At 36.1% G+C, this 22,524-nt stretch overlaps 1 protein-coding gene across 9 annotated transcripts in view; it reads right to left on the bottom strand.

Moving 5' to 3' along the window:
- Positions 1–22,524, bottom strand: part of ADGRL3 (adhesion G protein-coupled receptor L3) — a 955,586-nt gene that overhangs the window by 377,059 nt on the left and 556,003 nt on the right. For all 9 annotated transcript variants that reach the window (XM_044945849.2, XM_044945847.2, XM_044945844.2 and 6 more), the window contains one exon: positions 18,673–18,782. In XM_044945849.2, coding sequence (XP_044801784.1) covers positions 18,673–18,782 — 110 coding nt within the window. The remainder of the gene's footprint in view (positions 1–18,672; positions 18,783–22,524) is intronic.

The following is a 22,524-nucleotide window of genomic DNA, read 5'->3' on the forward strand; positions in this document are numbered from 1 at the left end:
GGTGGTCTGGTATTCCCATCTCCTTAAAAATTTTCCAGAGTTTGTTGTGATCCACACAGTCAAAGTCTTTAGTGTAGTCAATGAAGCAGAAATAGATGTTTTCCTAAAATCCCCTTGCTTTTTCTATGATCCAATGAATGTTAGCTATTTGTTCTCTGGTTTCTCTGCCTTTTCTAAATGGAGTTTGAACATCTCGAAGTTCTTGGTTCTAGAACTGTTGAAGCCTAGCTTGAAGGCTTTTGAACATTACTTTGCTAGCATATAAAATGAGTGCAATTATGCAGTAGTTTGAAAATTCTTTGGCATTCCCCTTACTTGGGATTGGAATGAAAATTGACCTTTTACAGTCCTGTGGTCACTGCTGTGTTTTCCAAATTTGCTGGCATATTGAGTGCAGCAATTTGCCTGCATCATCTTTTAGGATTTGAACAGCTCAGCTGGAATTCCATCACCTCCACTAACTTTGTTCACAGTGATGCTTCCTAAGGCCCACTTGACTTCACACTCCAGGATGTCTGGCTCTAGGTGAGTGATCACATCATTGTGTTTATCCGGGTAATTACGATCTTTTTTGTATAGTTCTTCTGTATATTGTTGCCATCTCTTCTTAATATCTTCTGCTTCTGTTAGGTCCATAACATTTCTGTCCTTTACTGTGTACATCTTTCCACGAAATGTTCCCTTGTTATCTCTAATTTTCTTGGAGAGATCTCTAGTCTTTCCTATTTTATTGTTTTCCAAGGCTACATAAAACTATTCAGAAATTTAAAGAAACAGAGTAAATGAAGAAAGTGAAGTTGGAAAGTGAAGTCGCTCATTCATGTCCGACTCTTTGTGACCCCATGGACTGCAGCCTACCAGGTTCCTCTGTCTGGGATTTTCCAGACAATAGTACTGGAGTGGATTGCCATTTCCTTCTCCAGGGGATCTTCCCGAACCAGGGATCAAACCTGGGTCTCCCTCATTGTAGACAGATTCTTTACCATCTGAGCCACCAGGGAAGTCTACTAGAATGAGGAAAGGACAGCTCAATTTACATATAACTATACAATCATACTATACAACTATACTCTGAATCTTAGGATGTTTACCACCCCCCCCAAAAAAAGTTTAGATTGCTTCATAATTATTCACTAGCGTTCTTAACCTAGAGCCCATATGTGAAAACTCATATAATAAGGGCTGCACCAATATTTGTTGAGTGAAATAACTGAATGTGGCCAGGATCCACCTGGAGGTGCTGGAGGACACTGACATCCTATCTAGTGTTGGGCTTCCCTGGTGGCTCAGAGAGTAAAGAATCTTCTTGCAACATGGGAGACCCGAGTTCGATCCCTTGTTGGGATCTTCCCTGGAGAGGGGAATGGGAAAACACAGTATTCTTACCTGGAGAATCCCACTAACAGATTTGCCTGGTGGGCTACATGTAGTTCAAGGGGTCACAAAGTGTTAGCCATGACTGAGAGACTAACGCTTTCACTATCTATTGCGATCTATGGAGAAAAATGGGTCTGGAGGTGAATAAACTAGCACTAAAAAGTTAACATCAGTGAGAAACACATGACTCTAAAGGACACAATGCACAAATCCATCGTAAGATTGGGTGTGATTCATGCAATTTCCAGCACTATTCAGTTCAGTTCAATTGCTCAGTCGTGTCCGACTCTTTGCAACCCCATGGACTGCACCACGTCAGGTCTCCCTGTCCATCGCCAACTCCCAGAATTTACTCAAACTCATGTCCACTGAGTCGGTGGTGCCATCCAACAATCTCATCCTCTGTCTTCCCCTTCTCCTCCTGCCATCAATCTTTCCCAGCACCAGGGTCTTTTCAAATGAGTCAGTTCTTTGCATCAGGTGGCCAAAATATTGGAGTTTCAGCTTCAGCATTAGTCCTTCCAATGAATATTCAGGACTGCTTTCCTCTAGCATGGACTGGCAGAATATCTCTGCTGTCCATGGGAGAAGACTCTCAAGAGTCTTCTCCAACACCACAATTCAAAAGCATCAATTATTTGGCACTCAGCTTTCTTTATAGTCCAACTCTCACATCCATACATGACTACTGGACAAACAAGAGCTTTGACTAGATGGACCAGTTTTGGCAAAGTAATGTATCTGCTTTTCAATAAACTGTCTAGGTTGGTCATAACTTTCCATCCAAGAAGCAAGCGTCTTTTAATTTCATGGCTGCAGTCACCACCTGCAGTGATTTTGGAGCCAAAAAAAAAAAAAAATATATATATATATATATATGCACACACACATATATATATATATGCAGATTTCTCAGGAGGCAGGCAAGTGGTCTGGTATCCCCATCACTTTCAGAATTTTCCACAGTTTGTTGTGATCCACAGTCAAAGAATTTGGCATAGTCAATAAAGCAGAAGTAGATGGTTTTCTGGGACTCTCTTGCTTTTTCAATGATCCAGTGGATGCTGGCAATATAATCTCTGGTTCCTCTGCCTTTTCTAAATCCAGCTTGAACATCTGGAAGTTCACGGTTCACATATTGTTGAAGCCAGGCTTGGAGAATTTTCAGCATTACTTTGCTAGCGTGTGAGATAAGTGTAATTGTGCGGTAGTTTGAGCATTCTTTGGCATTGCCTTTCTTTGTGATTGGAATGAAAACTGACCTTTTCCATTCCTGTGACCACTGTTGAGTTTTCCAAATGTGCTGGCACATTGAGTGCAGCACTTTAACAGCATCAACTTTCAGGATTCGAAATAGCTCAACTGGAATTCCACCACTTCCACTAGTTTTGTTCATAGTGATGCTTCCTAAGGCCCAATTGACTCAGTATTCTACGATGTCTGGTTCTAGGTGAATGACCAACCCATCGTGATTATCTGGGTCATGAAGATCTTTTTTTGTACAGTTCTTCTATGTATTCTTGCCACCTCTTCTTAATATCTTCTGCTCCTGTTAGGTCCATACCATTTCCGTCCTTTATTGTGCACATCTTTGCATAAAAAGTTCCCTTGCTATCTCTAATTTTCTTGAAGACATCTCTAGTCTTTCCCATTCTATTGTTTTCCTCTATTTCTTTGTATTGATCACAGAGGAAGCCTTTTTTATCTCTCCTTGCTATTCTTTGGAACTCTGCATTCAAATGGGTATATCTATCCTTTTCTCCTTTGCCTTTCACTTTTCTGCTTTTCATAGCTGTTTGTAAGGCCTCCTCAGACAACCATTTTGCCTTTTTTCATTTCTTTTTCTTGGAGATGTTCTTGATCACTGCTTCCTGTATAATGTCACAAACCTACATCCATAGTTTAGGTACTCTAGCAGGCACTGTGTCTAATCCCTAGAAAAAGCAATTTCCCATACTTTCTTCAATTTAAGTATGAATTTGGCAATAAGGAGTTCATGATCTGAGCCAGAGTTAGCTTCTGATTCTGTTTTTGCTGAATGTATAGAGCTTCTCCTTCTATGGCTGCAAAAAATATAATCAATCTGATTTCAGTATTGACCATCTGTTGATGTCCATTTATAGAGTCTTCTCTTATGTTGTTGGAAGAGGGTGTTTGCTATGACCAGTGCGTTTTCTTGGCAAACCCTGTTAGCTTTTGCCCTCTTCATTCTGTATACCAAGGCCATATTTGCTCATTACCCCAGGTATGTCTTGACTTCTCACTTTTTCATTCCAGTCCCCTATAATGAAAAGGACATCTCTTTTGGGTATTAGTTGTAGAAGGTCTTGAAGGTCTTCATAGACCATTCAACTTCAGCTTCTTCAGTACTACTGCTCGGGCAGACTTGGATTACTGTGATATTTAATTGCTTGTCTTGGAAATAAATAGAGATCATTCTGTCATTTTTGAGATTGCATCCAAGTACTGCATGTTGGACTCTTTTGTTGACTATGATGGCTACTCCATTTTCTCTAAGGGATTCTTGCCCACAGTAGTAGATATAATGGTCATCTGAGTTAAATTCACCCATTCCAGTCCATTTTAGTTTGCTGATTCCTAAAATGTCGATGTTCACTCTTGCCATCCTGTTTGACCACTTCCCATTTGCCTTGATTCATGGACCTAACATTCCAGGTTCCTATGCAATGTTGCTCTTTACAGCATTGGACTTTACGTCCATCAGCAATCACATCCACAACTGGGTGTTACTTTTGCTTTGGCTCCGTCTCTTCAGTTTTTCTGGATTTATTTCTCCACTGATCTCCAGTTGCATATTGGGAACCTACCGACCTGGGAAGTTCATCTTTCAGTGTCCTATATTTTCACCTTTCATACTCTTCATGGGGTTCTCAAGGCAAGAATACTGAAGTGGTTTGCTATTCCCTTCTCCAGTGAACCATGTTTTGTCAGAACTCTCCACCATGACCCATCCATCTTGTGTGGCCCTACACGGCATGGCTCATAGTTTCATTGAGTTAGATAAGGCTGTGGTCCATGTGTTCAGATTGGTTAGTTTTTCATGACTGTGGTTTTCAGTCTGTCTGCCCTCTGCTGGAGAAGGGTAAGAGGCTTATGGAAGCTTCCTGATGGGAGAGACTGACGGAGGGGGAAACTAGATCTTGTTCTGATGGGCAAAGTCATGTTCAGTAAATGTTTAATCCAATTTTCTATTGAATGTTAGTCTAAAAAGGATGCAGAGTAGGGAATATGTGCTAAAAGAATGCACAGAATCGAGGGTAGATGAGAAAATTTGTTTGATGTGCCTTAGTACCACTTTGGGGTCAAAGAGAACAACTGCATAAACTAGCACTGGTTCAAGAGCTAAATCAGAGGACAGATCGCTCTGTAACTAGTTCTAAGAAGGACTCAAAATCCTGAGGTGATTTAAAAAAAAAAGAACAAGAACGAAGACAAAAAGTCTTGTCTGTGAATCTGTACTGACAGTCCAGAGCAATAGAGATGGCTAGGATACCCAGGGCTTCCTGGGATAAATTAAAAGCATAACAATTCTAAGTCCAAGCACACCATAGCACTGATTGTCAAAAACTTCAGAAATGGGTGAAATGTCACAACCATCTGAATTTTAATAGCTATGATATTCTCAGAATTTAATATATATACTGGGAATTTAAGTTAATATGGCTGTCACTGGATAAACCTTTTTATGTATATTTAATTTTAATTTTCACAGACACTATATGAATTGATTATGATCCCTACTTTCTATGTGAAAAGACTCATTCACAGAGCAATAAAGTCATTTCACTAGAAAACAGCTATTAATTAGCAAAATCAGAACATAAATTCTAAGGTTCTCACTCTGTTATAGTCTCATGCTTGAGAGAACTGGTAAGGGAATGGAAAATGTGACAGGACCTGCCATGTGCCTAAGTAATAATTAGAAATATGTCATTGCCATGAAGAACACTTGGAAGGAGCCACTTCTTCTGTCTCTATGTCACTTATTATTCTATCCTGCATTGGTTTCTATTCCAACTGAAGTATAAAAGCAATTAGCACAGAGGACAAAATATATTATTAAAACACAATTATAAAAACAAAGGAATATTGAGTTCCTTTCCCTTTCTGATTCAATGTTAATATGATTACTCTAAGGATTACTCTAAGGATGACAGAATTATGAGATGATTATTGGAAGTTAGAAAACAATCAGATTTATAATATTGGGGGCATTTAGATATTGTGCAAAATTTTGAAGATAATTAGGTTTCTATTGGGCTTCCCTTGTGGCTCAGATGGTAAAGAAACTGGCTGGAATTCAGGAGACCAGGGTTTGATCCCTGGGTCAGAAAGATCCCCTGGAAAAGGAAACAGCAACCCACTTTAGTATTCTTGCTTGGAGAATCCCAGGGACAGAGACTGGCAGGCTACAGTTCATGGGGTCACAGAGTCAGACATGACTGAGCAACTAAGTGCTGATAAAATGGAATTAAATTAATACATGCAGAGTTGACTTGGAAGTCCATAAATAATGGATTTAATCCAAATATTACAAGTCAGTTACTATGAAAAATTCTTCTTTGTTTAAAGTACAAGAAAATTTAAATGGAAACTCACTGCATTTATTCACCATATCTGATTAGCTCATATGTTTACCATAAACCACTTATTCACCCATTCAATATTTTTGCTGCCTATTATAAGCAGTAGATATATGTAATACATTAAAATTGATTTTTTGAACCATTAACTTGACTTTGGTTTGCTTTAGGCTTGCTATATTCATAGAACTAAAATGATATCTGTCTATAACAACATGTTATGCATCTCATATCCAGCCAGTCCATGGCAGAGACAGTTTCCATGTTTACCTTTTAAAAATATCACTAGAGAAATACACAACAATCTTTATTCAGAAAATAAAACTGTCTTCACTAGTTTATGTCATAAGTAAACAATGTTTTTTTTTTCCAAATATGTTAATCATGTCAGAAAAAAATTCTAACAGGTTATACTTAGTATCCTAGTGGTGCCATAACAAAATACCACAAACTTGGTGATTTTAAACAACATACATTGTCAGAAGTTCGAAATGGGTCTTAAGGGCTAAAATGAAGTGGTCAGCAGAATTGTGTTCATTCTGGATGCTCAAGGGGAACGTCTATGTCCCTGTTCTTTCCAGCTTCTTACAGGACACCTGCATTCCTTGGCAGTAGCCCCTGCCTCCATCTTCAATGTGCATCCCTCCAATCTCTGCTTCTGTTGTCATATCTCTTCTTTTGAATATTACTTAATACTTTCTTTTTTAAATTTTATTTTTAATTGGAGGATAATTGTTTACAATGTCATGTTGGTTTCTGCCATACAACAAAGTGAATCAGCCATAAGTATATACATGTGCCTCTCCTCTTAAACCTCCCCCTACACCCCACCCCATCCCACCCCTCTAGTTTGTCACAGAGCACTACGCTGAACACCCTCTGTTATATACCAACTTCCCACTAGATTTATTTTTCATATAGTAATGTATATGTTTCAGTGCTACTCACTCAATTTTTCTCACCCTCACCTTCCTTCACTATGTCCACAAGTCTCTTTTCTATGTCTGTGTCTCTATTACTACCTGCAAATAAGTTTATCAGTACCATTTGTTTCTAGATTATATATATATATATATATATATATATGCATTAATATATGGTATTTATTTTTTGCTTTCTGGCTTACTTCACTCTGCGTAACAGGCTCTAGGTTCATCCACCTCACTAGAACAGAATCAAATTCACTCCTTTTATGGCTGAGTAATATTGCCTTGTATATATGTATATATACATTTTTCCCTTTACTAATTACACATTTTACTGAGGTACTATTATGTGAAAATTTTAATATTTGGATTAAGTACTTTCTACACAATTATTTTTTCTGCTTTCATAAAATAAATGATTATAATACAATAATATCCTTTCACAGTATTTCAATTGATTTTACAAGAATTTAGAAAAAATTTTTCTGAAAAATAAACTCTGAAGATATCACACATCATATTTGCTATAAGATGTTCCTAGTAGCAAACACTTTGGAAAGAAAACCTTCACTTTCACATGTTTTCACTACTTTTTTTTCCATATGCTGTATATTTTAAAAACAAAATGTTATATTCCATGTCTCTTTAAACGTCATGTTTATGTTATTCAATTTGAGGGTCTTATAAAATTTTATTTGAATTAAGATTAAGTGCCTTAGTTATATAATCTTACTATTTCAAATGAAGTAAGTGAGCGAGCATGAGTAAGTTAACCTCTCAAACTGTAAGTCTATAATAACAGTTTGCTTCCTAAATCAAATACTTTCCTAACTCTCCAAATCCAATTAATTTTAAATCCTTGAAGAGTTGATTCATTGGAAAAGACCCTGAGGCTGGGAGGGATTGGGTGCAGGAAGAGAGGGGAAGACAGAGGATGAGATAGCTGGATGGCATCACCGACTCGATGGATATGAGTTTGAGTGAACTCTGGGAACTGGTGATGGACAGGGAAGCCTGGCGAGCTGTGATACATGGGGTCGCTAGGAGTCGGACACGATGAGCGACTTAACTGAACTGAACTGTAATTCATCTTGTTTACTGATAATTAGCATCATGTTTACATTTACATATTATTCAGTTCAGTTCAGTCACTCAGTCATGTTCGACTCTTTGCGACCCCATGAATTGCATACCAGGCCTCCCTGTCCATCACCAATTCCCGGAATTCACTCAAACTCATGTCCATCGAGTCGGTGATGCCATCCAGCCATCTCATCCTCTGTCGTCCCATTCTCTTCCTGCCCCCAATCCTTCCCAGCATCAGAGTCTTTTCCAATGAGTCAACTCTTCGCATCAGGTGGCCAAAATACTGGAGTTTCAACTTTAGCATCAGTCCTTTCAATGAATACCCAGGACTGATCTCCTTCAGAATGGACTGGTTGGATCTCCCTGCAGTCCAAGGGACTCTCAAGAGTCTTCTCCAACATCACAGTTCAAAAGCATCAATTCTTCGGCGCTCAGCCTTCTTCACAGTCCAACTCTCGAATCCATACATGACCAATGGAAAAATCATAGCCTTGACTAGACGGACCTTGGTTGGCAAAGTAATGTCTCTGCTTTTGGATATGCTATAGAGGATGGTCATAACTTTCCTTCCAAGGAGTGTCTTTTAATTTCATGGCTGCAATCACCATCTGCCATGGTTTTGGAGCCCAGAAAAATAAAGTCTGACACTGTTTCCACTGTTTCCCCATCTATTTCCCATGAAGTGGTGGGACCGGATGCCATGATCTTCTTTTTCTGAATGTTGAGCTTTAAGCCAACTTTTTCACTCTCCTCTTTCACTTTCATCAAGAGGCTTTTTAGTTCCTCTTCACTTTCTGTCATAAGGGTGCTGTCATTTGCATATCTGGGGCTATTGATATTTCTCCCAGCAATCTTGATTCCAGCTTGTGCTTCTCCCAGTCCAGTGTTTCTCATGATGTACTCTGCATATAAGTTAAATAAGCAGGGTGACAATATACAGCCTTGATGTACTCCTTTTCCAATTTGGAACCAGTCTGTTGTTCCATGTACAGTTCTAACTGTTGCTTCCTGACCTGATTACAGATTTCTCAAGAGACAGGTCAGGTGGTCTGGTATGCCCATCTCTTTCAGAATTTTCCACAGTTTATTGTGATCCACACAGTCAAAGGCTTTGTCATAGTCAATAAAGCAAAAGTAGATGTTTTTCTGGAAATCTCTTGCTTTTTTGATGATCCAGCAGATGTTGGCAATTTGATCTCTGGTTCCTCTGCCTTTTTTAAAACCAGCTTAAACACCTGGAAGTTCACATTTCATGTATTGCTGGAGCCTGGCTTGGAGAATTCTTAGCATGACTTTACTGGCATGTGAGATGAGTGCAATTGTGCAGTAGTTTGAGCATTCTTTGGCATTGCCTTTGTCTGGGATTGGAAAGAAAACTGACCTTTTCCAGTCCTGTGGCCACTGCTGAGTTTTCCAAATTTGCTGGCATATTGAGTGCAGCACTTTCACAGCATCATTTTTCAGGATTTGAAATAGCTCAACGGGAATTCCATCACGTCCACTAGCTTTGTTCGTAGTGATGCTTTCTAAGGCCCACTTGACTTCACATTCCAGGATGTCTGGTTCTAGGTGAGTGATCACACCATTGTGATTATCTTGGTTGTGAAGATCTTTTTTGAACAATTCTTTTGTGTATTCTTGCTACCTCTTCTTAATATCTTCTGCTTCTGTTAGGTCCATACCATTTCTGTCCTTTATCGAGCCCATCTTTGCATGAAATGTTCCCTTGGTATCTCTAATTTTCTTGAAGAGATCTTTAGTCTTTCCCAATCTGTTGTTTTCCTCTATTTCTTTGCACTGATAACTGAGGAAGGCTTTCTTATCTCTCCTTGCTATTCTTTGGAACTCTGCATTCAGATGGGAATAATCTTTCCTTTTCTCCTTTGCTTTTTGCTTCTCTTCTTTTCACAGCTATTTATAAGGCCGCCTCAGACAGCCATTTTGCTTTTTTGCCTTTCCTTTCCATGGGGATGCTCTTAATCTCTGTCTCCTGTGCAATGTCACGAACCTCTGTGCATAGTTCTTCAGGCACTCTGTCTATCAGATCTAGTTCCTTAAATCTATTTCTCACTTCCACTGTATAATCATAAGGGATTTGATTTAGGTCTTACCTGAATGGTCTAGTGGTTTTCCCTACTTTCTTCAATTTAAGTCTGAATTTGCCAAGAAGGAGTTCATGATCTGAGCCACAGTCAGCTCCCAGTCTTGTTTTTGCCGACTGTATAGAGCTTCTCCATCTTTGGCTGCAAAGAATATAATCAATCTGATTTCGGTGTTTACCATCTGCTGATGTCCATGTGTAGAGTCTTCTCTTGTGTTGTTGGAAGAGGGTGCACCACCTAGGGAGCCCATAATGAACCAGATACAATACCAAAAGGAATGGAAATTACACGAAGTAGCAAAGAACAGACCCTGTTTAAAAGGTGCAGCACACACTCAGCTCTGGTCTGCAGTTGCTCAAGGGAATACCAGTCAAGTGTTCTCCAGACTTAATGTTAAAACTGACTTGTTGATATCTGAGAGGCCTAAAGAAATCCCCTGCAGGCTGTATTTAGCACAGGGCAAGCCCCGGGATTTGGTGATGGACAGAGAAGTCTGGCATGCTGCAGCTCATGGGGTCGCAAAGAGTCAGACATGACTGAGTGACTGAATTGCACAGTCTACTGAGGAGTTTGCTTCTTTTTAATTACATGTAGGCTCTTTGACAACTCAATTCTCCTTCCTTGGAAACAACTGAATTTCATGCAGTCCTGATGCCCCAGGCCTTCCCTGGTGGCTCAGATGGTAAAGAATCCGCCTGCAATGCAGAAGACCCATGTTTGATCTCTGGGTTGGGAAGATCCCTGGAGGAGGGCATGGCAACCCACTCCAGTATTCTTGCCTGGAGAACCCCATGGACAGAGGAGCCTGGAGGGCTACGGTCCATGGGGTCACAAGAGTTGGATGCAAGTTAGTGACTAAACCGCCACCACCACCAGTATTCTTTTCTGGAGAATTCCAGGGACAGAGGACCCTGTCAGGTTATAGTCCATAGGGTCGCAAAGACTCGGAAATGACTGAGCAACTAACACTGATGTCCCAGTAGAGATCTTTACAGGACTTAGATTACACAGACCATTTTTGGAACTGATTTATCCAAACAAAGAGTCCTTGCTGTCCACTAACACTCTCTAGATCACTGGATCTTATTTTTTCAGACTTGAGTTTTACCTTTTTCTCTTTTGATTCTGGAACTATTACTGTGCTATTTCCCAACCCTCTCTCCCCACAAAAGACTGTTTTTCAACTTAGTCAAAATTGTTTTTTGCAGATTGCAAACAAGTATTTCTAATTAATGTATTAGTTAATTACATTAAAAATAATTTTCTATCTTTGTGTTCCTCACTGTGATGAGTATCAGGACTCAATCCCAGCATAGAGCGACATCAGGATTCCTACCCTGCCAATCTATGGCTTCATTTCCTGTCACTCTTGTATTTTGTTTTTATACAAATACCGAACTGTTTTCATTTTATATTCACCATAACAGTTTCTTATCTGTCATTGCCCCATCAGCCCAAACTGATTGCCCTTCTCACTAAAGTCTGCTCATTCTTTAAGGTTCAGCTCAAGGGTCATCTCTTTGAGAAAACCTTCCCTAAAGAGGTACCCACCCGTTACAAACATCAAACGCTATGAGACAGGCGTATCTCCTCGGTGCGCTGTGAATATGAAGTGCTCAACTGCTTTCAGTGTAACTTTGGGGACCTTGAGTCTCATTTGGCTAAATTCCTCAACGACAGAATTTTTATCTTAGCTTTCTACCAACTATTTAGCACAGTGTCTGGTCTGCAATATAAACTGATTGAGGAAAGCACTATAAAAGAGGGAGATCTTAAAAGCAACTGATATCATCTAGTTGAAACTAATTTCCATAAAAATGTGAAGCAGTTAGACAAAAGTATGAGAGAATTTTGGGTGAGAACTCCTAAGAAAGTATATAGTCCACTCGTCCTTCCTGTTTTTCAAATGTATAATAGCAATTTTTATGAATATTTCATATTTATTATATACAATAAAAGTTTTAATTAACTGCTAAATAATCTGACTTACAAAAGCTTTATAAATTGTATGTTAGGTGCAAGATACTGTCAAGTATAGAGAAAATATTTAAGAAAGAAACTAGTGGGGAGAAAAAGGAGAAAGGAAAGGAAGAATTTTGATGTTCTTTTAAGTATCATTCTAAAAACAGAGAATTTAGATAACTGATATTCTTCTTATAGAAGGATAATACTTGCTATATTATAAGAAGGTATAAAATAATAATATGGAAAACAAATGGGTTGCTAGTAGCATTCTTGAGGCACTTCTCAGGCGGCACTAGTGGTAAAGAACATGCCTGCCAATGCAGGAGGCCTAGAGACACCAGTTTGATTCCTGGGTTGGGAAGATCTCCTGGAGAAGGAAATGACCACTCCAGTATTCTTGCCTGGGGAATCCCATGGACGGAGGAGCCTGGCAAGCTATAGTCCATAGGCTTGCCAAGAGTCGGACATGAGTGAAGCAACTTAGCACAGCACAATATAGAATTCTTGAGGGATATAGTAACAAACATCAAATAACTTGGAGAAACTAAAATTAATATATATATATTTTTTTACCATAGATCTTTCCTTTGAGTTAATAAGGTCTGTCTTGTAGATAAGAGTTTCTTTTATCATTCTAGCAATGAACATAATACTTTTATCACATTTCCTTTCTTCTTTCAATCATTCAATACATATTTATTGAATATCTCCTATGTATCAAACTGGAAAATGTACTGAGCCATTGGAAATCAAATTATATCTTGACATTTTTGGATATTTAAAAACTTAAACCTATGGGTTAATTTCAGTACAATGAGCTTTAAAATATATAAAGATTTACTTACATAATAAATACCAGTAGGAAACCAATGTGTGCACATTTTAAAATATATACTCAGTGCACATTTTAAAATATATACTCAGTTAAACATTACTTGTAAAATATATTTGTGTGTGTGTTAGTAACTCAGTCATGCCTGACTCTTTGTGACCCCATGGACTTCAGCCCACCAGGCTCCTCTGTCCATGGGATTTTCTAGGCAAGGACACTGGAGTGGTTTGTCATTTCCTTCTCCAGAGTATCTTCCCAACCCAGGGATTGAACCTGGATCTCATGCACTACAGGCATATTCTTTGCCAACTGAGCTACCAGGGAAGCCCTAAAATATATTGAGTTACTTATAATTAAATATTTAAAGGCTTTGTTCACTTTAAATGTTGAAAGTATGGCATTTTTTCAGTTAAAAAAAGTAGATTATATAATTATGAATATTAATTTCTGATAATGCCCTTTTTGCAAGTCTTTCTATAAAGCCAATCTTATACATAACTCCAGATAGCTAATGTGAATGGTGAAAAAGTCTGTAAGTGCTATAAAATAAGACTGGTTTAACCAAACACTTGTTTCTAGTACCTCTCCAATTGTGTGCTTCCCACATCTATCTCCTAAGAAAATCTACCAGAGGAGAAGATTACTAGAATAAGTAAATTGTGCTTTGTATTTTTAAAAAGAAGAAACAACTGAATAGAAAAGCTGGACTCTGAGAGAAGACAAGCACTTTTTGAGTGTAATGTGCGTGAAATTGCATGCCTTGGAAGAAAGACAAATTGTCAGCAGGATATAAAGTAAAGATATTTTTGCTCAGAAATACTCTGTGTAGGTGGTTAGTTGTTTTATTGTTTTCTTTCTAACTCAAGTCATCCCCGTAAATTGGCTAAATGAAGGAAGCTCTACTTAAAGATGCTTACAATTTTTTATCCAAATCAGGCTAGAAGTCATGGGGTAGGGTGAGAAGAAGATGAGAGAGCAAATATGTGGCACTGGTAAAGGCTGAGGTTTAACCTCTTGAATATTTGGGTCATCTCTTGGAGAGAAAATATCACAAAAGAGGAAAATCAAGTCGCAGAAGGAAAGGCAAAAGCTATAAAAGCCACAGTGGAACTAAGGTGTAAGAGCAACAGAAAAAACATTAATTCATCTTACCCCAAAACAGGGTACCTATAAAACCAAACAAGAGAATATAAATAGTAGGAAAAAAAGATTAAATCCAACTTTTACAATCTGAAAAAAAAACTGAGTACAAGATATCCAAAAAACTCGGTGTAGGACAATTCAGTAGCCTCACTACACTGTTAACAATTACTCATTTTCCTTATTTTATTTCCTACTGTCATCTTTTCAAAAGAAGTCATAACATTTGATTGATTCAGGCAAAGGTCCTTTTAAAACTTATTGCTCAATTATCCACTTATTAACTGACTCCTAAAACTCTGTGCAAAAATTATTGCAAGCTTATCTTAGATATTTTCAACTTTCTTTCTCCTATGTGATACAAGAGACTTTGTTGAATTTTTCTATATTACCTCTAATATGTTTATATATAATTAATATTGATATGTTTTATACATAATTTTGTTTTCCCCTGTATTTCTATATTTCCTTCTTTTCTATATTTTAACAAGAAAAAGCATCACCTTAAAAATCAATATTACCATGGAAAAATACAGTGTGTGTATACATATATATATATATACAAATAAATATAAAATATCAATATTTTCCCATACATCAATATTAAGATCAAAGCATTCATAAATATAAAATATATCACCACATACATTTTAAAATATCATCTTAAATTCAAAATTAAAAAAAAATTAAAATGGATATTATAAAACTACATGACCAACAGAACCTGACAGCATCTCTTGTTTGGTTGTTTATTCAGTGGTACAGCTAGAAAAGTTTAAAATATTAATATTGAATCCTAAATATGAAGTCTGTCTTCTACTAATACAATGAGGTCTTTTAACAAGCATTTTAATTAAGTACAAGGATTTTTTTTTTCTTATAATGCAGGTAATTTAAACAACTTTTAAAGTTACTATGTAGGTAAGAGCCTCATTCTAAATTGTGGGTAGTATTTTTAGAGCGCAAATTAGTCTTTGCCATAAAGCTTCACTAGGTGTTTGGGAAAATAAAAGTTTGCAGCGATTCACCTGCTTTAAGAGAATAATACAAACCTCTTAAAAGTAAGTAGCAAAAGAACTGAGAAAAAGGGCCTGGGTTCTTGAAGCTCTTTCTTCATCACGTGCCATTACTGTACTGATGAAAGTTGAATATTGAACACCACTGAATAACTCATGAAAATATAAAGGGGAAAATCTATGTGTGGAAGTAGAGTTGGGTCCTTCAGAACAAATATTACAAACTGACTCAACTCTTGGCTCTGCCATTTTCTAGCTATTCTACACTTTATAAGAAACACTCTACTTATCCTACTGAGTTTGTTTCTTCTTTAGTAAAGCTGTGACACACATATCTAACAGGGAGGAGATTGTGAGAATTAAATAAAAGAGGGTATGTAAACATAAAGGGCTTCCCTGATAGCTCAGTTGGTAAGGATTCCATCTGCAATGCAGGAGATCCCGGTTTGATTTCTGGGTCAGGAAGATCTGCTGGAAAAGGGATAGGCTACCCACTCCAATATTCTTGGGCTTCCCTTGTGGCTCAGCTAGTAAAGACTCTTACTGCAATGTGGGAGACCTGGGTTCGATCCCTGGGTTGGGAAGATCCCCTGGAGAAGGGAAAGGCCACCCACTCCAGTATTCTGGCCTGGAGAATTCCATGGACTGTGTAGTCCATGGGGTCACCCGCAAAGAGTCCTATAACCAGTGTAGTAAATGGCATGTAGTAAATGTTAATAAATGTCAGCTCTTTTTATAAGTGAATATTTTTATTTTTGGGAAAACAACAACAACAGTGCTTTTTTATTCTGGAGAAAAGTAAAGGAGCTTATCATCACCTAAATCAGGACTTGTAATAGTCTCCTACTGACGCATGCTAAGACCATTCTAAGGGGAATATATTCTAAGACCTCAGTGGATCCCTAAAACTGCAAATAGCACCAAACCCCAAATATACTGTTTTTCTTCCTATACATATCTATGATAACATTTAATTTATTAATTAGTCATAGTAAAAAAAAAATCCATATTTCCAGCATCACTCCTCGTGCACTTTGGGGCCCTTTACTGAGTAAAATATCGGTTACTCGAACACAAGTACTATGATGGCATGACAGCTCTCATCACTAGACAGCTGAAGTGATGACCCAGATGCCTACTAAGACACTAACAAGTGGGTAGTGAATGCAGTAAGTATACCAGACAAGAGGATGAGTCATGTCTGCGGTAGGACAGCAGATTTCATCCAGCTACCTATAATGGCATATTATTTAACACTTACAAATTGTTTATTTCTAGAGTTTTCCATTTAATAATTTCAGACTGAGGTTGACGACGGGTAACCGAAATCATGGAAAATGAAACCACAGATAAAATGGATGACTGTACTATAGATGAGGGAAAGTTGGTAAGGTGAGATTCAAAAAATTTTAACAGCTTACCTAAGCTAAAAATCGAGATTTTTGTTAAATTAGCCAGGGCCCTGCTACCTGGTCATTTTTTTACTAAACTATCCTACCTTTCAAACGAGTCACTCTATTTTATTTTATGGTTTTCAACTTCTTTTGGATTCTTTTCTTTTAAATTCAAGTTAAATTTACTAAATGAATTTCTAGTTACTCATTATACTTTTAACTGAAACAGACTGAAGATACTTTAAACAAACATAATCATACTATATCATATAAATTAAACCATGTATAACCTGGATAGTGGTTGCACCTGTGTTTATAATTCTTATTTAATGAAATAATCAGATAAATATTCTAATATAGTATGGACATACTTCTAAAGTAATCAGTACATTTTTAGGATTATCAGAAATCTGTAAATACAGGATATTCAGGAATCAAATTGCCCAACTCTAAGAATTTATAAGAGAGAAGAAATCTGTGATAAATCACAATCCTTTTATACAAATGTGTGGGAGCAAGTTCTCATTTATATCAAAATGATTTAAGAAAATGATTTTTTCAGAATGAGTTTGGCACAGGATTTTGGAGTAGTTATCCTCAAAGAAATTTGGAAAAAGTACATAAAATTGAAAAACAGCTATGAAATTCTTTAATTCTTAAAAATTGTGTAAAAAAAACAATATTCAACAAGCCTTCTTCAGCTTTTATGTTTCAAAAATATGAATTTAAGTTTCTTAAAACTGTCTTTAAAACTGAAGCACACCTTAATTCATACTTTTAAAAAATGCCTTTGGAAGTAGCTATTCTACATTTTTCACACAGATATTATTATTATGCAATCCAAGTATAATTGTCACAGTTCTAAAATAGACTACAAATTTTAGTTCTTTAAAATATGACTGATGAACAATAAATGGTCATTCAGCTTTATATTTTTATAGAATGGTCAGTCCCTGGATATAACAATATAAGATGGGGTACCTCAACTGGGATTTCAATAAAACCTATATACTTATGCTTCTGTATAACAAAGTTAGCCTATAAAACTTCACTAGATATACTTCTAATCAATCACATCTAAAATAAACAAACAATGGAATTTTCTTCTGATTGCTTTCACTATTACTTTTACATTTAAATTCATTTCTTGCTGGCCAAATTTCTCTCTATTATCAGAGTATGCACACTTAAACAGCTCATAAGCAACACACTGCTTTTTATTTTTTTAATTTAAATTTATTTATTTTAATTTGAGGCTAATTACTTTACAATATTGTATTGGTTTTGACATACTTTTAAAATAAACAGAAATGAATGAAGCCTAGAAATACCTCTCAGCACGGTATACTTGCTGATTCTGAGACAGTTCGTTTCTTCTGAGATAGCAAAGGATATCGGAACATGGGATTTGTTTTTGATCCCAGGAGTTTTCTACCTCTAGGATGAGCTGCATATTTAGTATGAGAATACAGGATTTCCTAAGTGATCTTCACTAAGGTATTCCATGAATAATTAACTAGTTCAAAATTTTTTCTTTTGAGATGGTGATTCTACCTTTGAATTAAAAAAAAAAGGAACAAAAATGTTTCATTTCTGAATGTTTGATTTTTCATTATGTTTGAAGAAAAAAAAATAAGTTGTTGGTATATATTTTTTTCTGACATAAGGGTTATAAAGATTAACTTCTTGGGAGTATAAAAGATACATTCTAAAGAGTGCTTTAGTTCATGTAATTCTTGCATTTTCTATCCAGTCTGTTCCCTCTGGATGAACATTTTTAATTCTCAATATGTTGGCAGTAGAGGAAACTTAGATTTAATTGCTTCTATCAAATTGAAAATGTATCAATTTCTATGCTACTATATATACAAGCATATTATTCACTTTTACTGCTGTTTGTTGGAACTAGAGGGATATAGTACTGACATATCATTCATTCATCCTTTTTCCTAAATATTTTATATTCTTGCAATAAGAAAAGAGTTTTAGAATAAGTATTGACCAATATATAGAAAAATATAGTCAAAATTAAATGCTGCAAGATCATGCAGGCAACATTGAATTAGTCCAAGTGTGAGGATAATGTATGACCTTGAAAAATTAAAATTATCCAGTTTTTACTATAATTTATGTGATTATTTTTATGTTTTATAGATAATATGTTGTCAATGCATGCAAAACAATGCTTAATATCTTTCCTTTTTTAAAAGAAGTACAAGAATATACATACTGTAAGGAACACATTCATACTGCACTTCAAGGTATTTATAGGTTCCTGGACAAGGGTCTGGAAAAACATCAGGACCTGCCACCACTGCACATTGGGTTCTGTTATTGCACCTAAAGTCAAAGGAGAAGAAAAAATAATAAGTGTCTATATAGTTAAGTAATTATTAACATAAATACATATTTTATCTAATAAATACTTTCTAATTACACAGATTTAAGCAAGGTTTTGGGTAATTCAGGGTTTTAGGCTTACTAAGGTAATGTCTATAGTATACTTTAAAAAGCTAGACACTAAAAAATTCATTCAGTTTATTCATAGTAATTAATTGAATATTAGACTGAGCACAGCACAATATTGAGTTAGAAGTTAAAATACAGCTTAAGCAACATTAACTGGCCCATAGGATATTGTCAATGTGAAGACAGGACTATTTGGTAGGAAAATACTCTCATTATATAAACAAATAATAATAATTAAGAAAATAGAACCACAGAACTTTATTGCTGCTGCTGCTGCTAAGTCGCTTCAGTCCGACTCTGTGCGACCCCATACATGGCAGCCCACCAGGATCCCCCGTCCCTGGGATTCTCCAGGCAAGAATACTGGAATGGGTTGCCATTTCCTTCTCCAATGCATAAAAGTGAAAAGTGAAAGTGAAGTCGCTCAGTCGTGTCCAACTCTTTGCGACCCCATGGACTGCAGCCTACCAGGCTCCTCTGTCCATGGGATTTTCTAGGCAAAAGTACTGGAGTGGGGTGCCATTGCCTTCTCTCAGAACTTTATTAGGCAGTAGTAAAATAAATTCACTGATTATCATATCACTTTTATAGGCAGTGAACATATGTTTTTGAAACACTTTTAGCTATACCTAAAAAAAAAAAAATAAACTCAGTAAAAAGTTAATATTTAAATATCAAAATATATCTAAGAATTTAATTTATACAAATTAGTGTAAAAATACACAATCCCATAAGTAAGACTATTTTTAAGAACGTACTCTTATATTCCTCATGATCAGCCAAATAATGACATTAATGTTGCAGACTGCTATTCACAAATGTCAGCATCTTATAATTTAAAATAAATTAAAATCACCAAAGAGAAAGATCAGACATTACTAATAAAATAGAAAAACAAATTAGGCATCTTTTGTGGCTTTTTAAACAGATCTTGGTTACCTAGATTTACTCATGGGTAAATATACATATAATGAAAATGATTTTGGCTCTGAAAAAGACACTCAATTTCAGAGCATCCTCGTTATAGTAAATTTTACTCAAAATTTTTTTAACTCAATAATTTATCAATAAGTAGACATTCCTATGGAAAAAAAAAAAATATGGCTTCTCCTACCCAAAAGAGTATTGCTAAGTACACAGTATGAGACATTCTCACTGTCATTTGCTTTATGTTCTCATTTTATTTTTCTCAGAAATATATCTCAAGCTAGATTTTCTCTCTGTTTCTTTCTTTCTTCCTTAATTATTATTTTTTTATTATTTTCTTAATGATATGTTTCATTTCCTGGTATGACCTATACCTCTGAATCCTTGCTAGGATACTAGCTGGATAAGGAGTATTTAGGGCAGAACTCAAAATGGTTTGAGTTTACTTGAGGCTACCATTTGTCAGGCATAATGAGGATTTTATTTATTATCTAAATTAAAACGGATTCATTAGTGAATGCTTTAACTTAAAAATATATTTTGTATTGTCAATGAAGAGTAATAAAGGCCAATATTCCATACTCAACAGGCAGTATAGAATAACAGCTAATTCTGATGGTCAACATACTATAAAATTCTCTTGCATAGATTAAGGTCTGAGAATGATTATCAAACAATTGATAATGTTAATAATAACATTAACATAAATGTGGCTGTCACCAACATACACAGAAAATAGGTGGTGCAAATATTTTAGTGTATTAACATTTTTTAAAATCAGCAGTACTTTCCTATTACAAGAAAAACCCTTTGAGAAAGTTGTCTTAAGTTAAAAGACATGACTTTTTTTTTTTTTTTTTGCAGTTAAGAAATACAATTTTAACATCACACCTAGAAAAGAGAAAATCCTAAATCTGTGTCAGGATTTTATACAGTGAGCAGCTATATAAACTCAGTAATATCCAGATCGTTACAGAAAAATCAGCTATTATCAGGAATGAATTAAAAGTAGAAATACTGAAAAATGAAAATATACATGATGAAAACAAGATTATATTTAAATATTCTATAAATAAAATACTATTGTTAATCTCAAGTAATTATAAGATTGAAATAAATATTATATATATTATATTCAGTTCAGTTCAGTCGCTCAGTCGTGTCCGACTCTTTGCGGCCCCATGAATCGCAGCACGCCAGGCCTCCCTGTCCATTACCAACTCCCGGAGTTCACTCAAACTCATGTCCATCGAGTTGGTGATGCCATCCAGCCATCTCATCCTCTGTCATCCCCTTCTCCTACTGCCCCCAATCCTTCCCAGCATCAGAGTCTTTTCCAATGAGTCAACTCTTCGCATGAGGTGGCCAAAGTATTGGAGTTTCAGCTTTAGCATCAGTCCTTCCAATGAACACCCAGGACTGTTCTCCTTTAGGATGGACAGGTTGGATCTCCTTGCAGTCCAAGGGACTCTCAAGAGTCTTCTCCAACACCACAGCTCAAAAGCATCAATTCTTTGGTGCTCAGCTTTCTTCACAGTCCAACTCTCACATCCAAACATGACCACTGGAAAAACCATAGCCTCAACTAGATGGATCTTTGTTGGAAAAGTAATGTCTCTGCTTTTGAATATGCTGTCTAGGTTGGTCATAACTTTCCTTCCAAGGAGTAAGTGTCTTTTAATTTCATGGCTGCAATCACCATCTGCAGTGATTTTGGAGCCCAGAAAAATAAAAGTCTGACACTGTTTCCACTGTTTCCCCATCTATTTCCCATGAAGTGATGGGACCAGATACCATGATCTTAGTTTTCTGAATGTTGAGCTTTAAGCCAACTTTTTCACTCTCCCTGTATATAAATATAATGTTTTGTTTCTTGGCCTATTGCTTTACTTCCTATTATCAACCTGTTTCCTAATTACTACAGCTTTATAGTAATGAAATTAATTTTGAATCAGTGCTATTTTTATAATTTTCAGATATAAGTGGGCAATTTCAAATTTATATTGTTTAAACAATCAATGTTTGATACCAGCAAACGAAATTACTAGTTATTTATGAGTAGGGCATAAAAGTTAAAATTTGCAATTATGACAGTGTTTGTTTCTAAGAAAACTGTCTTGAATCAAAAATAATTTCACATGGTTATAATTGTATAGATTAGATTTTAAAATATGTTATGCATATTATTTACATCCACCCATCTTACTATCTAAGCATGTGAACTGACCATTCTGAATATCATATACTATTTAATTTACAAAAATACTAATTATTAATGTATATGTAGGAAAACTGAAGCAAGCCACATTTATTATAAACATTAGATGCTGTCATGAGTCCCAAATATCTTATTTAATGGTAACTAAAGAAGAATTAAGAAAGCCTTTTAAATGATGAGACATGTGTTTGAAAAGGTATATAAACCAAAACATGCTACATAAATAATATATTGCAGTTATTGTCATCATTGTTCTATTGAAAACAATGCTTTACAGTATTTTCAATAGGTTATATTCTATTACTATTTCTGTATCAAATGCTTTTCATAAATTAAGATCTTTAGAAATCAAAAGGTAGACAACCTCTAGAATATTATTTCCGTATTAGATATATTACTGCTGCTGCTGCTGCTAAGTCGCTTCAGTCGTGTCCGACTCTGTGCAACCCTATAGACGGCAGCCCACCA

This window comes from Bubalus bubalis, chromosome 7, assembly GCF_019923935.1.
Source record: "Bubalus bubalis isolate 160015118507 breed Murrah chromosome 7, NDDB_SH_1, whole genome shotgun sequence".
NCBI classification, from domain to species: Eukaryota; Metazoa; Chordata; class Mammalia; order Artiodactyla; family Bovidae; genus Bubalus; species Bubalus bubalis.